The sequence below is a fragment of the Rhea americana genome, unplaced genomic scaffold, assembly GCF_003343005.1.
Source record: "Rhea americana isolate MKP2758 unplaced genomic scaffold, rheAme1 scaffold_13, whole genome shotgun sequence".
NCBI lineage: Eukaryota > Metazoa > Chordata > Aves > Rheiformes > Rheidae > Rhea > Rhea americana.
Window position 1 is genome coordinate 4,495,473 of NW_028185372.1, and position 17,925 is coordinate 4,513,397.

Below are 17,925 nucleotides of genomic sequence, written 5' to 3' on the forward strand. Positions count from 1 at the left end.
TTCTCAGGCGCCGCGGGAGGCGGATTCGCGTCGCTGCTCTCCCTCCGAGCTGGGCGTAGCGAAGCGCGTTGGAGCGAGGGCAGCGCGTTAGCGAGGCGATACGGGCAGCGAGGCCGGGCGCGCTGCCTCGTGCTCGCCCCTTGCGCTTAAAAGAATGCCTCATTSCTCCCTCCCGCTCCTGAGGCAAAGCGGCTACTTCCAGCGGAGCAGTTTGCTTGTCATCCTCCAAAAGCCCCCTTCAGTTCTGCCTTCCTGTGGTGCTTGCGAAAAGCAGCCACAGCTGGCCCCTGCTCGGCCGGTCTGCTGTGAGGGCCCTCGGCCTGCCTGCAGGCCGAGCCACGGTCGGAGCTGGCCAGTGCAGGCAGAGAGAGCGTTTTGTCTGATGCCTGAGATAAGAGGAGTTCCTGTTGTGGTCCAGGAGTGTAGTAGTAGTAATATGGCTTCACTGAAGTAGTTATTAGCAACAGTTTGTAGATGTTACGCATGTCACGTGAATTTCACAAGCTGCTACGGTTAAGTCAGGCSTGTAATTGAGTCTTCCAAGAAAATCTAGGTAGAGAATCAAGTAGTAAATATAGTTTCTATCACTCACCTGTAAGCCTGCCTGTAACTGTTAAGTAGGTCTCTTCTGCCTGTCTTCCTTGTTATGTTACCAAGATTTTTCTCTTGGTGCTGTATTGCTCACTTCTGCCTTCAAAGTATTCAGGCTGAYGTATGCTGCTATGTTGTTTTTCTGCAGTACCATAGAGTTTAAAATGAGAATACACAAGTGATACTGTAACAAGTACTTTTTAACTTTGAGGAAATTTTACTTTTAACTTCAAGTCATCTATCTTTGTATGTCTTGTCAAAAATAGACAGAATTAAACAATGAAGTAAACAGCTGATAAGGAAGCTGATAAGTCTCTCTCACGTGAGACTTTTATGTGGGACACCAGATGGTAAAGGAAAGGCAGGAGTTGCTGGTCATCTTAGGTTCACTGTAACAGAAGTGAAGTGAAAACAGGAGGAACAGCATTCTTTCACTTTCATTTCACCTYCTCCTCCTGCCCCCAACCCCTTCCCCTAGGCTGGTCTTTGCATGCTTTAAGAGCCTGACATATGTTTTGCCATCCAGTTAGCAAAGTACTGATAAGAGGTAGAACTAGACTTCCATAAGCAAATGCTTCTGCTCTTCCCTCCCTCCCCTGACACTTCGTAAAACGACTCTGCTCCGTGGGACAGTTTTCTTAGATACAAGGAAGAGTCTGTCTTGTGCYGAAAATAGGAGTTTCATGATTTCCTCTATTTGATGTCTGCTAGCAATAAAGAAGTATTTGCCTCTATTGTAACCCAGYAATTTTTCTCCTCTCTGCTTCCATCAAACCCCATTACTAGTATGTGTGTTTGAAGTGAGGCAGAACTTAAACAGCTGAACTGGGGAGTTAGCAAGCGTCAGCTCGGATATTTTTTTCTGGCACATTGGCTTATTTGTCACACTATACACTTCCTGCTCTGTAGTCTGTTAGGTTTAATGCTAGCTGCTCTCCTAATTTTCAGCTTGTTATTCTCTTTGGTTTTGAGCAGGTTTATGAAACTTATTTTGCCCATACTAAGTAAAACAATATAGTGAAGGTATTTCTCATGTGTATTTGAGACTTATTCAAGCCTAATTATTGTTTTCTCTCAGAAACCACTGTTTTTCAAAGTGAGTTTGACTCTGAAAATAAATTGCTAGTGTAGTTCTGAAATGTCTTTGCTATTTGTWAGGTGCTCTCAGTGTGAGAGCAATGTGAATGTGGGAGTTGAAGTGCTGCTGGGCAGATCTGAAGTCATTTTACCTAAAGTTAGCTTGTGAAATGCTTTTCTTCAAGTGTTTGGACTTTTCCCAGAGGYTCTCTTGCATAAACAGCAGACTAACATCCACATCTCATCCACTGGCACAGAGATTTTGCTTGATCTCATTTGAGAACCTCCATAAATCACACACCCAGCTACATTTATTGTATAATAAGGAAGGAAGGAATGTCAKATTATAAACTTATGATTTGTGTGCCCATTTCAAAAGGTTGGAAAATAATATTTTACACTTCTCCTGCAAGGTAAGTAGGCTGGGTGAATAATATGTTYTTTGCTCTTGAATGTAACAATGCTTTAAGTCCCTGGCAAATCCTGTGTGCTCAAAAGCTGGGAAGTGCTGCCTTAGTACATTGTTATTTAAGGGAAGTAAACATCTTGTGTTAACTAGATCTATAATGTAGCTTAAAATTGAAAATTTTAAGAACTRTTTGCCCGTAAAGGGGACTGGTAGAATAGCATGAAGGAACTGTGTAAAGATTCTGACATGCTCCTGAGATACTGTTCAGTAGTCAGCTGTGAAGATGTTGYATCCATGCGTTATCTGCTTTGAGGACGATGGGTCTCTGCTGAATTGGTAGAAGAAATATTCTTGTGTATTGGCCAAGAGTTTGACTGGTCTTTGTGTATAAGTAAGGCCATACTGTACTTTAACCCAGGTGTGTCCTACCTGCTAGCTAAAATCAGGTGAATAATTCTGTGTTTCTATTGATTTTTTTGTAGTCTATTAAAAATTTTCAGCTAGTTCATATTTTTATACTAATTTGACTGTGTGTATTTACAGAGTGGCACAATATTCTTATTCTGCTAATATCTTTTGTAGACCAGTCCTTTCGCCATGGAAGCTGAAGAGACAATGGAATGCATCCAGGAGTTCCCAGAACATTATAAAGTTATTTTGGATAGATTGAATGAACAACGTGAGCAGGACCAGTTTACAGATATCACTCTGATTGTAGATGGTACGTATAGGCGTATAGGCCTGTTGGTAGACAGAGAATTCTGAAAGCTGTGCTGGGAAGCTGTCCATTTTTTCCCATGGGCCAGTTGTCAAACTGGGCTAGTTTAAAAAAAGCAAAACCAAAAAAACCTACCTGCTTCCCATTTGTGTACAGGTCTGCGAGGTGCAGGTGGGCTTCCTTCTTTCTGTGCACCCCAAGATTTTAAAAGGAGTTTCCAGCAGTGGTTAGTAAGAGTGCTTCAATTTTTTCAACCAAGGGGCTAAATATTTTCAGATAGAAGCCCTCTTTGAAACTGCAGTGCTATATTTAAGATGTTGTCTAAGTATTTCCAAAACATTGTTAAAATATTTCTCCCTAACTTGAGCCAACTGCATCCATGCAAAGAACTTGTACAAACTTTTTCAAAGCTTGAAATAAGATTGCCTATTTGCTTCTGTGGTATCTGCTCATTATTTTAATGTAGAATTAAAGCAGGGTACAAGAAATCAACTTTCTTTTCCTATGTGATTTAGAGAGACAAATATAAGCTTAATAAGCACTTGCATCTTTTGCATGCTTTTATCCAGTTAAGAAATAGCCTTATGTGATATATCAAACACCTCCTTTTCTTATCTTGTCCTGAAGATGTCTTAGAATGGATAAGCTGTTCAGGCTCAAGGACAAGAGGCAACAGGCACAAACTGAAACACAGGAAGTTCCACCTGAATATTAGGAAGAACTTCTTTACTGTGAGGGTGACAGARCAATGGAACAGGTTGCCCAGAGAGGTTGTGGAGTCTCCTTCTCTGGAGATAATCAATACCTGCCTGGATGCAACCTTGTCTAACATGCTCTAGGTGACCCTGCTTGAGCAGGGAGGTTGGACTAGATGATCTCCAGAGGTCTCTTCCAACCTCAACCACTCTGATTCAAGAAACAATAGTCAGCATCTACCAGGACAGATTTAACTAGAGTAAAGCCAGCTCGYTCTCGAAAGGATAGCAAGAACTCCCATGAATGAAAAAGGTCTTGAATTAGAAAAAGGCAAACAAACTGGGAAAAGATTACTTTTCTAGAATCTGTCACCATAGTTTCAGTAGCAGTGCTTGCTCGAAACTTATCCTGGATATTTGCTCCTGCTCTAGCATTAACAAGTCCTTTGTGGTGAACAAAACTATTTTCCTGTGCAGCTTTGTAGTTCTAATCCAGGTTGCTTCTCCTGTCTCTTGCCTGTGTACGTTATGAATATTGATGTCTGTGCCTGGTAGCAGCACAGTGCAACCTGGAAAACAGGAAGGACAGAGCAGAACTGCAAGGGTGTTTGTGCTGACTGAAATGGTGATGAAATACATTGATCTGTAAGCTCAGTAGAAACAGGAGAATTTGGATAAAACCTGAGAACTTAGCTAAAACATAATAAGGGAGAGAGATTCGCACAGGAATTTCCTGTAACTTAAATACCTGAAAAGAGAGACTCTGCAGTGAGTTAGTCCTCGAAGTGATTGAGTTGCAGAGCTTCAGCAAAGTCAGTGATGTGAGCAAGGTTTTGCACAAGAAAGGACAGACTGCCTACAATGGTATCCTGTGTTGCAAGCAGCTACATTAAGTGACCATGTGCTTCTAGAATGGATTTGTAGCCTATGTTCTGCAGCTGTATTCTTCTAACTATTTGCATCTGTGATTTGTTTGTTATTGTGAATAAGGAAGGTATTATCCTAAATTGAAGTTTTATGTCTCTCTTTCTAGGTCACCATTTCAAAGCTCATAAGGCAGTTCTTGCTGCCTGTAGCCAGTTCTTCTACAAATTCTTCCAAGATTTCACTCAGGAACCTTTGGTGGAGATAGAAGGTAATCTGATTTATGCAAATAAAAACCTTTACAGTTCTGTATTCAGTCTAGAAATTAACCCAATGTTGGTGGTACGGACTAAATGGAGTAACATGCATGGTTGCTCATATAGTCAGCTTTGAGTATCAGTTCATGAGGCAGCTATTGCCACTGGAAGAAACTACCCTTGAAGGAAACAACTTGGAAAAAAAATTTCCCTTCACTTTTGGAAGGGAAATTGTGTTATCTCTTTTCCTGTATATTCCTAATAGAGGTTGCGGTCCCTATATGTTTTCAGGACAACCTAATATATCAACCTTTTCCTTGAAAACACCCAGTGGTGGTCAGTGGCAGATGCCTTGGTGGAGTGAAGAACAGCAGAGATATGGAGCAGTACTTCCCTGGTGGGCACTTCAGCCTCCATTAWCTTGCTGCTCAGAGGTCTCTTGAGACAGATACTGCATCTTTTGTGTTTAAATGAATAGTCTTTGATTTGTGTGGCCTGTTTACTTCTTACTATCCTGTACAAACTACTTCTGTTCTTCCTTTATGATTGTCTTAGTGGCTTGATTTTGTAGATTTTCCAGATTTTCATATTTCTATAGCAGACTTCTTAATCCAGCATGAGCCTTTCAAGAATGCCAGCTTCATAAAATGAGCAGCCAAAGTATTTGAGCGTAATGCTGCGTAGATAAGAGGGCAAGACTTTTCAAACAGACAAGATTGAGAAATTGCTGATTGAATTGTTGTTTTTCTTGCTTCTAAACAGGTGTRAGTAACATGGCATTTCGTCACCTAATTGAGTTCACTTATACAGCAAAACTAATGGTCCAAGGTGAAGAAGAGGCAAATGATGTTTGGAAAGCAGCTGAGTACCTACAGATGTTAGAAGCAATCAAAGCACTTGAAAACAGGTAAACTCATAGGTCTGTCTTTCTTCCTAAACACTGAAATGCACTGTCTGAGGAATCTTTTTTACCAGAGCAGGCTACCAGTGTTTTGCAGCACTATTCCTTATCCTGAAGCCTTCTAAACTTCTGTGGGACCATATACCCTTCTACAGTAAGGTATGAGTAGGAATTACAAAGCTAAAAAAAATGAATGTTACATTCTTTGGACTGGAACTCGTTGGCCAGTGACATGGCTAGCAAATGTTGCGTATATTGTCGGCTGTGACTTTGTGTGACCTGTACCAGGTTCAGAGAAGTTTGCTGGACGTGCAGTGACAGTGTGCATCTTGTAGTTAGTCTGCATTAATGAGTTTGTGCTGGTGTTTTGATTTCACATAGCTTTCTGCCATTTGTGGGAGAATAGGCAGTGATCTTAAGCTTCTTGATGCAAAACTAATCTCTCAAATTACTTGAACAGATATAATAGTTATAATCAGTCTTATACTGGATCAACACTTAATCAGATATTGCTGTCACCTTCTATCCAATGCCAGGAACTGTACTGTCACCAAACTGCAACCTGAAAAAAGCAGGTGCAATTTCCATTATGCTGTTTTCCTTTCCTATCACTCTTAAACACTGAATATTGTAATGTCCTCTTTCCTTCTGAATGCTGAACTGCTCTTCCATCATGAAAGCAGAGCGGGGAGCAATAAATGGTTCCTGGCTTTACAGTCATCCTTGCTGTCTTTTCTAGACCTTCTGAGATGCCTTTGTGTCAAGCTTAAGGAAAGGCTGTTGGTTCTTTTTRTCTCTCCATAAACACATTAGCCAAGGGAACAGCACTGGGCCAGAGTTCCTATAGTGGCACCAAATAACATTTTGTTTAAAAACTTCCGTAACATGGTACACTGATTTTTTTTTTTTTTTTTTAGCATAGATTTTTATTTTTAAGTACTTACTCTGTGGATTGCCAGCAGAGCTGAATAAGCACACATGGCTTTGTTGTTGTATCTTTTCTATACAGGAAAAATAAAACAACAGAGTTGTGTATTTCTAGTCTTRTCCTCTTATTCCCTTTCCTTCTTCCCTGTTTCTTGAACATTATCAAGATTAAGCCTGGTAGCAGGTTATTTGTTGTCCTKCACTAGTAAATGTTTTAACTAAGTTACAAGGAAACAAATATAATCAAAAAATGGCTTGCATTTGTGTTTAGTGAACAAAACATTTATTTCTATAATTGTAGATTCTCCTTTTTTGAACAGGAGGAGGAAGAGAGCTGGAGTTCTTAAGCCCCAAAAATTGAAGAAATTGACTCTATCCTCATCCCAGTATGTAGATTTTTCTTACACAGCAGTAAGCTGTGCACTTTCCTGAAGTATGAGGTGTGATTATAATCATTGTTTGAAGTCACAGCTGTATGTTTTCTCTAACAAGCCATAAGTACTGTGAGCAATCATTTGCTCTCCAGGGCTTAAAGAAGATGAATAGCATAGGAAGGACTTGAATCTCATTTCTGAGAAGGCAGGGCAAAACTCCTCCCTTGAGGGAAGTTTTCTTCCAAGGTGCAGAATTTCACAAGTTTCTTGGATTAAAACAAGAAATTAGGCTAACTGTTCTTTCTCTTTGATATGTTTATCTTTTAAGCAGAGCTTTTGAAAATGGTTGAGAAACCTCATGTGAGAGACTCCACAGCTTTAACAATGCTATTTTACAGCTGTAAGGAATATGGATTAGGACAAATTACCTTTAGAAATACATGCAGATTATGTGGTCTTGCATCATGCAACTCCTTTGAGAAACAGCTAGAAGGTGTTTAATGCAGAAGCTTAATATCAGGGAGGAATTGTCAGGTAAGTGCTGGTGGATCTTAACCATTTTTATGCAAATTTTTTACAGGAACAAAGAAAATTCATCACCCTTAGAATCAAATCAAACACAAGGTAAAAATAAACTGAAAAAGAGGAAGATAGCTGAAACCTCTAATGTTATCACAGAAACATTGCCATCTGCAGAATCGGAGCCTGTTGAAATTGAGGTTGAGATTGCTGAAGGGACAATTGAAGTGGAAGATGACAGCATTGAAACACTTGAAGAAGTGGCTTCTGCAGAGCAATCCATAAAGTACATACAGACTACTGGTACGTCAGATGAATCAGCTTTGGCTCTTTTGGCAGATATCACCAGCAAGTATCGTCAGGGGGAGAGAAAATGCCAGATCCAAGAAGAAGGTGACAGTGCACTTGATCCCTCGTGCAAACAGGTAGAAGGTATTGAAATTGTGGAACTTCAACTGTCACACGTGAACAATTTATTCCACTGTGAGAAATGTAACCGTTCGTTTAAATTGTTTTACCATTTTAAGGAACACATGAAAACACACTCTACTGAGAGTTACAAGTGTGACATATGCAATAAAAGGTACCTACGGGAGAGTGCTTTGAAACAGCACCTCACCTGTTACCACCTTGATGAAGGTGGCGCCAGCAAGAAGCAAAGACCTGGCAAAAAAATACATATATGCCAGTACTGTGATAAACAGTTTGACCATTTTGGACATTTTAAAGAGCACCTTCGGAAACACACAGGTAAGAGCACTACTCCTGTACTTGTGGCTTTGGCTCTAACATCTCGCATGTTTTAGTGAAGTAGAGAAGATGCTGAAGCATATGCTCTGACCTGGGAGCAGTAACAATGCTAGCAATATTTGGCTTCTGTTTAAACTGAAATGTTGATTTCTTCCCCCCGCCCTCATATAAACTGTGAAAAATAGATGCTGTGGTGAGATACATATTTTAAGCAGTTCAAAATGGGCATTCTCTAGATGGTTTTTAATGTCAGTCACAATTCATCAGGAAGAATTTAATGGAGGGTAGCAGCCCTATTCTTTTGCAGCTTGTTTTTGTTGTTAAAGCCTCCTGACTAGAACTTCTTTGCACCTGGGTATGGGACTGCTGGGTATTAATACGACACTGTATCTTATCTACTCCCAATAGCCACTTAAAAGTAGCCATTATAAAAAGGCTTTAAAGAATCCTTATCCTTTATAAAGAAGGGAGTGTTTTTCTGTTATGACCAAGCCAAGTAAAGGTACTTAAGAAGTCTTTTCAGAGAGAAGTTAGTGGTAGATTACCAGAGTAACCCAGATGTCACCACAGGTTGGTTACTGTTGCAGCAAAGGGTTCTGGGGACAAAGCAACTCTGCACATCACAGGAAATGCAGGGGAAAAAAACTTGTATTGAGCCAAAAGCTTTCTAAGCTCTGAATTCTGCATGGCATTGATTGAAAACTAAATAAAATTAAAAGGCTGAGGATAAAAAGTCCTACAACRTGTGTGATCCTGTTGCTACTTATTTACAAGGCCGGTAATAAACTGRAAGTAGCAGATGATGAAGAAATGATGAACAAAGACAGCCTATGGATGTGGATAATCACGTTTGATATAATTTGACATTGCTGGTTTTCTTTTCTCCTTTCCTCCCCCCCCTCCACCTTGTCTCAGCAGAGCCTTAAGCAGCTTCTGACTGTAAGAATCTGAGTAAGAACAGAAGAAATATGTCACTGGCTGGTAGCTTGCTCTAAGACAACYGCCTTGAATATCACATAACTGAACATATTAACATGATCTCATGATTATCTTTTTCTCCATTATGAGAATGAATGAGATTTCACTTAAAATCATAAGTAACTCGCAGGAGGACAGTTTCTGCAAGGCTGCACTTTAAATAACATATATCCATGGAATTCAATAGCTGTAACTTGTCTTCCACAAGAAAAACAATTTACTTGTATACAAGTTATTCTTAGAATGAAGCTACTGTTCAACATATGCTTGTCTAATCTTGGGGTTTTATGAAGCTTGTCCCCTAGCAGAAAGAGACAATGAACAACTTTGATTCCCTGTGGTTTGACTGGGAATTTTGACTGCTGAGTAGTTCTCAAAAAAAAAGGCCTTTTTGATTATAGATGGATAGATTGATATATAGGATTTATGGATAGATATTTTTCCCTTTTATGAAGGGTRCAGGTACTCACATGAGCAAAGATGGAAGTGAAGGAATTTGACTTCCAAGCTGCCAAACTAATCAACGCTTTAACTGTACTAATCTGTATTTACAAAAATATAAACTTTGGAAAATTTAATCAAGGTCTTTGCAATTCTGTGGTAAATCTAAGTTTTATGGGACATGTACTTTTAAACTGTAGAAATGAATAAATGGCCATATAAATGGTTTGCATACCTTGAATAAGTGCTACAAAGGAATTCATTTGATACATTTCTTCCTCGAGTATTTTAGTGGAAAAAAAAARGGGGGGGGGCTTATTAATACTTCTCTCTAAACTCAATTTAAATACTGATGTAGTGTTTTTATGGTACCAGATGAATTAATTGATGTTCCCTATATATTAGGCAAATAAAAATCATAGTATGTACTGTTATGAAGAACTCTGAATTTCTTTTGAGGGGATTAAAAAGCATTTATTTGGGGGAAACTCTTTCCTGTATCTGTAAGATTTTAAAGGACCAGCACTATATCGGAMAATCTCCTCTCAGAATGAGAGCGGATCTTACTTGGTAAGACTAAGCTAGTGGTGGGATGACACACTGGGGAAAGAGGAACAAGTTATCAGTTTTATATTGAGCTCTGTTTCAGGAAAACAAAACTCTCRAGCATAAGCTGAGTTATAATTCTTGAAAATAAAATTTTATCTAAATTACTAAATTACTTTCTTCCTGAATAACAGATGACTATAATTACTAAAGCTGAGTCTTTAACTGTAAATATTAAGTCAAAAAATACTGCTCTTCTGTAAAATATTTTAATGAAATAGCAGCTACTTCTGTAAGTTGCATAAATACTTTACTTTAAATGTTATCTGTAATTATGTTAAATTGTCTTTTTCTAAACAAGAGTTTTTTGACTCCACATTAGGTTTGCCCTTTTATTTACATAAGTAAAGGTTATATAAACTGCCTTTCTCTTATTTTGTAGAATAATCTAGTTGATYGCCTCTTAGCGCTTTAAAATATTTTTCCCCCAAGTCTTTTCAGCATATATCTCTATCTACACAAAGGGGAGAGGTGAAAAGGGGAAAGCTGACAGAAAACTGGTTCTTTCATCTATACTTACAAATCTCTGTGCCTGTCTTACTAGGTGAGAAACCATTTGAATGTCCAAACTGCCACGAACGTTTTGCTAGGAATAGCACACTCAAATGTCACTTGACAGCCTGTCAGTCTGGAGCTGGAGCTAAAAARGGAAGAAAGAAGCTGTATGAATGTCAGGTGAGTAGTGGAAGTAGGGTATGAGGCTAGTTACCTGCTTCCTGTGTTGAGGAAGTGTGGGAATACTGAGTTGAAAAGGCAATGAGTAGTAGTTATTGGAGACATGAACCCACTCTAGTAAAATACCTATAAGGATCATATCCGACTGTAACATCCRGATCAGTTCTTTATATCTAGGTGGTTCCATTTAACATGTGGAGCTTCATAACACTTTGTTAATCATAGAGATGCTTATGGGTAGGTAAGTGTTTAGCTGCATTTTACTGATCTTTCTGCTTCCTTTTCAAGGTTCTTGATGCACAGACCTAGGCCTTTCCTGCTTGTGAGCATGCTTCACTAAAGTCCAAAATGCAAAGTACTATTTTATTTCCTATTTTATTGTTCTTTTGTTTGATACCCAACATCTTGACTCTTGTCTGGAAAGTTGTTCCAACTCATGACAATCTGTAGTGTCTCTTAAACATAAATGCTATAAATGGATAGCTGAGRTACTTGGACACTATTTGTAACTGACATTCTAAAAGCTGCTCAGAAGAATATTATTTAGCTTTTAATAATCAGCTTTCTAAAGCCAGAAATGTGAGAATGGAAATTGGTTGTAGGACTTCTATTTACCATTTTGCTGTACCAACACTGTTACAGTCTTAAAAAGAACACAAATGTGTTGTGGGTTTTTTGTTCTTTTTTTCCTTAAGAGACTTAGCTCTTTCAGTTCACAGAACAGCTATGTTTTGAGGTTAAATTGGGTTGCGCATTGRAGAAAATTGCTGGACATCAGCTTTATTTGTCTCGAAAGAAAGGGTGAGCTCATTCACAGAAAGTAGTGAACACAATAGGAGATAATTGAATTCTTCACGTTATTAATCAGATCATTTAACCAGAAGTTTCACTGGTGCTGTTATATAATATAGTTATGTTACTCTGAAGCTAGTCCTTGAGAGTGCAACTGTCTTAATGATAAATTTATAGGTCTTGAACATAAGAACTACTTATACAGTTGTACTTAAAACAGTATATTCAATTTGAAACTATTATCTTTGCAATMCTTCAGTTTAATTGCTCTGGTTTATAGCTTTCAGTTTCTCAAATGGTATCACCTTCTTTCACAACTTTTGTGAAATGTGGATTAATGTTTCTTAAGCCCTTAGCCACTACAGTAGTTCTTAAATAAATTTTTCATAAGTCTTTGACTCTACAACTAAATTAGATAGTGATCAATAACAAAATCTTAGCTCAACAAACAAAGTGGAGAAAAAAATGAATTTGCTCAACGAGCACTTTCAGTGTTTTTTGTGTATTTTGTGTGCTGAGTTAGGCCAAGATTTATGGCAAGAACGATAATTACATACTTAGGCATTAGTGATAGTCATTGCCTTAATATAAYGACTGACTAATTTTGAGTGCTTGACTATAAGCTTAGTATTTTTAAGAGTGTAAATGCAGCTTCCTTTATTCAGAAGTGCAAACTGGGTGTGGAGGGAGTGCATCACTAGCTTGGTTTTATCAGACTTCAACAGCAAAATGGTGCTATTTAGCTCCATTTCACAAACCTATTCTTTGAATTAATCCCTGTCAGATATTCCATTGTCTTTCTGTGCTTATTGCGGGAAATGAGGAGGAGGTAGAATACTTTGTTTCAAAAATATTTGCTGACAGTGAAGGAGTGTTCAAACTTGTAGAGTGTTCTTTGCTTCTTTCTACAGCCAAGAACACTAGCATGGACAAGACTCTTGAGCCTGTCTCTTTACCCCAGGCACAAGTCTATCCCACTCCTTCATCTCTACATCTTAGCACCTCATCCATGTCTGCAGTGTTTTTGTGTATCATTTTCAAGGTGCTTATTTCAGTGCCAGCTGAGGGAAGAAGTGTGCTTAAGTGCTTTCTGAAAACAGTGCATCTGCAGTGTAGGCAGCAATTTCAACTGGAAGAGACTTAAGGGATAAAATTTTCAGAGATCTTTATCTGCTGAAATCACTCTTTGTGTGTGTGTGTGTGTGTATATATATATATAAATATAAATATATATATAAATATAAATATATATATAAATATAAATATATATATAAATATAAATATATATATAAATATAAATATATATATANATATAAATATAAATATATATATAAATATAAATATATATATAAATATAAATATATATATAAATATAAATATATATATAAATATAAATATATATATATATATTTTTTTTGAAATGGCAAAATGGAAGAGTTTATTCTAGCCAGTTAAATCTCAATACTATAACAAATGAAAGCTGATGAGGAAAAGTTGGCTAGTGGTACTGCATCTAGAACTTCAGTAAAAGGACAATTTGTGTTATAGTTTCATCATACAGTATTTTTATAAAAATAGCTTTCCACACACAATTCTAGCACCAGAATTTTATTGGGTCATGATTCTGTGTGTGAATTTCACATGATAAGTTTAAATTAAGAAAATAGTCAAATGCTGCACAGATCCATAAAGTCTGTAGGTATCCTGTGTATGTAATTCAGTGACATGCTGCTGCTTAAGAAAAACAGCCCCCCAAAAGCAGGCATTCTGTACGTTTGAAGCTGTATTTACAGCTTTGACCTCTAACATGCATTTTTTTTAATCCAAGTAGCAAGAAGCTACACTGTGTAAAGCCATGATGTGAAATAGTACGCTTTTTCATATTTCAGTTGGCACTGTTTAACATACTGTATCTTTGTTTCAGGTGTGTAACAGCGTGTTTAACAGCTGGGATCAATTTAAAGATCACTTGGTAATACATACAGGTGACAAACCCAACCACTGCACCTTATGTGATTTGTGGTTTATGCAAGGCAGTGAGCTGAGAAGGCACCTCAAAGACATACACAATATTTCAGAACGAATAGTGACAGAAGAAGTTCTTCCAGTGGAAGCTGTGGAAGCAGAACCAGTAACATCAATGACTATTATAGAACAAGTGGAGCAAGTCCATGTGCTACCAGTAATTCAGGTACAAGTGGATCCTGCACAAGTAACTGTGGAACAGATGCACCAGGATCTCATACAGGACAATCAAGTGAAAGGCACGCAGATAGATGAACTGCAAGAACAGGTACAAATTAGCTACTTGGAAGTTGAACACATTCAGACTGAACAAGGTGCTGAGGTTCATGTGGAGCAGTTACATGTTGAGCATGTAAATCAAATACAAATGGAAGAAGTACAGGCAGAACTTATAGATGGAACGGAACTTGAACAAGTAGAATATGAAAATGTTGATCAAGGAGAAGCAGAAGAAAAGGAGCCTAGTCCAGTAGAAGATACAAATAAGGAAGATCATGAACAAGCTGAAGACTTAACTCAACAATTAGTAGACACACAAAATGAAAAGGTGGATGACTAGGACAAATAACCACATTGTGCAGGTTTAGGGATGAAATACCAAATTATTTGTGTTAACTTTTACATTAGTTTTTGCACCATCAGTGATCAGCTTTCCAGTATGCTGTCCTCAGGAAGCTGGACAAGTGGACCAAAGTTAATTTTCTTCATGTCCAACTAAATATCTCTTATACATGAGAGAAAACTTTTCCATTCATGTAGTACCAAGGAGCAGAAACTACCACAGAAATGGACAGCTTTGTGAGGATTTTAATAATGAAATGCCTGTATCACTGTTATACCATGCCCAGGTATACATAAAAGTAATTTGACCTCTCTTCCTCTTGCCATAGAATCAAGCTCTTGTTACAGATTTGCAGGGTGTCTACAGCAAAAGAATTAGTTAACATCTGTTGGGTTCTAATGTAAACAGCCAGTTGGGTACCTGTGATTTTTTTAGGCAAACTGTTTGCCATCCAACAACAGTGCTGTGTCCTAACAGCAGTCCTTGCTTTCCTTTTAATCCGGTTAGTTCTCTGTCAACCGAGTRCTTCTGAACTTTCAGGCTGGGGAAAAATCATGGAGGTCTTGGAGCACAAAAATCCCGTGCCTTTTCAACACTGACTGATTAAAACTTCCACAAAGCTCCTAGAGTGTTCAAGAACCTAGTRCAGTTAAAGGCAATGTAGGTAATGTTATAGTGCTTTATATTTTTGCTTAAAACTGTCAGCAACCGATTTTTTGCATTCAATTTAGATTGGGGGGAGGGGTTGAGGGAGAAAACAGATTCCACATGGAGGCAGAGGGACACTTTAAAAGGGACACTTTAAAATAGGAAAAGCCCAGTAGAATCTGTGGTAAACATGAGCTGGAAGAAAGCATCCTACTATCGGACTCCTCTTTTATAAATTTTTCATTTTTAAAAATGACTATGTTTAAACATAGAGATGATTTGTCTATATGGTATCAGGTTCCTGGGTTTTTTTGAAATGAAATTCTGACACTTGACACAAAGATGTTGTGCTAAAAATAAAAGTAAAAGCCATAGGTATGAGTGTTAAATATGGAGTAAAAAGTAGGAATGTAAATATTTTAATCAATATTAGACAATAAAACAGTACCAACCATGAAATGTTGCATTATTTGCTTCATCCAATAAGTTAGGGAACGAGTGAGGAGATGACTGTTTTACAGATCAATTACAGTGCCAGGTTCCACTGTTAGGTATCAGTCTCATTTTGTTAAGATAAGAGTTCATTATTGTAAGACTTGTTTAGTAAATACTGATCTGGCTGTATTTTTGAAGATGCTAAGAACTTCTAATTTTCAATTATTGCCTTGAGGTTAGAGGTGCTTCATATTTCTGAAAAACTTTCCCTTAAGGGGGAAATCATGCAAGAGTTCTCTAATGCTCTGAATAATTCTAYAGATCTTAATTAAAATTAGGCTTTTCTACTCAGTCTTCTCCAAGTGCAGATTTCCTCAGACTTGTTCAAATATTTTTATGTAGTCTCACTCAAAATGATTGTTGTGTTTTGTCATAGCATCCGAGAAACTGTTGCACAACAAACGGATCTTGATTAAAATTTGAAACAATTTTGATTAATGTAACTTGCATTCTTTCTTTTTATGATGCTTTAAACTTTGTTTTCTAAAATGCAAGTGACATGGTGAGATTTTGAGCAGAGGAGAAAATGTGGCCCAGTGTTTAATAATGAAAGTAAAAAATGGCTTTTGTATTTATACATGGCTCTGAAATCATTGCACTCTGTTTTTAATCAYTTAAAACAATCTTAAATAAGCATTCTAATTTTTTGATGGAATTTATTTAGCTAAAATGATTTCTATTAGTTCCTGCTCCACTCTGTGATAACAAGCAGGGGACAACAGCCTGCTTAGTTATTGCATAACTAATTTTTCTTCCCGGCAGTTGTAAAGCTGGGCATATAAAGACAAGGTCTGCATCTGTGGAATTAAAGGAACAGAATGGCTGGATGTTTATCCACTGAAACTAAAACAGATAATCAAATGTCCAAGGTCCATTGAGAAGTTGTGTGGTATTTGCTACAGGGCCATGCTTTGGTAAGCACAGTTGGGATTTTTGTTCTGTTTGTTCTTCCCTTTTCAACAGCTGTCACTTTCTAAGTGAAACAGCCCTCAAATTAGGGAGCAGGGAAGAGATGTTCTGTTGCCGCACCTAGCCCTGCCTCTGCCCAGATCCCAGCYGAGCCTGGGAGACTGTGCGGTCCCTTACATCTTCAGCAAAGGAGTGAGAGGAAGACAGGCCACTTTGTTCCTGTACAGAGGAGGAGCCCAGGTCCTAAGTGGGATTTGTACCCACAAGTGTGTGTTTCTGAGGTGCTTGGAGAGCCGGAGGTTGCCATTGAGTGTCTAGCTGCGTGAGTGGGGGCTGCGTGGGGTTAAGAGTTTGAGTCCTGYGGGGGGAAGAGGCTGGTTGAACGGCCTGAGGGATGGGCTGTAAAAGGGACTCTTCAAGTCGGCTCAACTCAACTGAGTCAACTCAACTGGACAGTGGTTTTATTTGTTTTGTTTTTGCAAACCCTCTTCCCTAAAATTTCCTTCTGAAATGTCTGAAGTACAACTTGCTGCCCTCTGAGGAATCAAGTCAATAGAGCCCCCGGGGTCTCCTTACTACAACAGCTAATCCTGGGGGAAGAAGAAGTTTAAGGAGTCRCAAGTTCCAGTCATTCCCTGTTGTGGCCACCCTGGCATGATCTTTCTGCCTCAAATATACATATATCATTGGAGTTCTTTCTTCTAAATACCTACTTTGATCACCAAGCCTGGTATTACACGTTACTATTAGTCTCTATTTCTCGTATATACCATGGGATGGCGTGCTGGTGGACTTGCTTGGCATGCAGAGTGAATGGCTGGATTCATGTGAAACAAAGTTCATCTGGTAAAGCAAGTGGGTCTAGGCAGTGAGAAATGGAAAAGTGGGAATGAACAGAAATCTGTGAAGTGTGTTTGGATGCAAAATGTGAGCATTAAATTCTCTTCAGAAGGMGTTTTAGGGGTAAACCTCTAGATCATACATAATAGCCCCTTGAGAGGCCACAAACTATTTCAGAAAAAAGAGTAGGGATGGGAAAGGGACCTGAGCAATAGTTTGAGAGCTGCTGAATTATTCAATGTAAGATAGAATTAGCCGTTTCGTTTTTTTTTAATATATTTTACTTGAGCCAAAGAAAAACTAATTCGCAGACTTATTAGGATGGAATAGTTAGTAGAGAAGACCTTTGAACTGATGCTTTGGCTTTTCTGCCCATAGTGAAAATTCCAAGTAGCTAATTCTTCAGAACATGGTACTCGGTTACAGAAATTCTGTAAGCAACTATTATTTCAAATGAGGAAACACAATTTTGTTTGAGTGTAGCTTACTTCTAAGGATTGAACTCCCCTCTATAGGGACTCAGTACCATATGGAAATAGAAGTTTGGTGGGGGTGCCATGCTTCAGACACTTTTTTTTCCTGAAGTTACACTTYGTTTTTTTTCTGGTAAGCAACTTAGAAATGCACATGATCAGTTTACAAAGAAAGTAAAAATAATTTGCGGTAAGTTATAGCGGCAGACGGAGCCTTTTCCTCGTTCACCGGCTCGCCACCGTGACGAGGACGAGAACTGCCGGCACGGCTCCCGCCTTCGCCGCCCGCCGTGCGTTTCCGACCCTCCCGGAGGCGGGAAACGCCGCCAACGCGCGGCTGCGGGGAGCGCCGCTGCCCCCGCGCGCCCTGCGGCAGCCGGCGGCGCCGGGAGCTGTCCA

General features: G+C 38.6%; 1 protein-coding gene across 2 annotated transcripts; it reads left to right on the forward strand.

The window, feature by feature from the left end:
- ZBTB35 (zinc finger and BTB domain containing 35) lies at window positions 1-15,268 on the forward strand. 2 transcript variants are annotated; one of them, XM_085326390.1, is made up of 7 exons: window positions 1-2,798; window positions 4,524-4,625; window positions 5,374-5,518; window positions 7,394-7,757; window positions 7,860-8,082; window positions 10,652-10,782; window positions 13,499-15,268. In XM_085326390.1, the coding sequence occupies exons 1-7, from the start codon at window positions 2,675-2,677 to the stop codon at window positions 14,156-14,158; spliced, it is 1,749 nt and encodes a 582-aa protein (XP_085182516.1). In that variant the 5' UTR covers window positions 1-2,674; the 3' UTR covers window positions 14,159-15,268. The 2 variants fall into 2 exon arrangements, with proteins under 2 accessions (XP_085182516.1, XP_085182515.1); XM_085326389.1 differs by having other exon boundaries at window positions 1-2,081; window positions 2,660-2,798; window positions 7,394-8,082.
- Window positions 15,269-17,925: the final 2,657 nt, after the last annotated feature.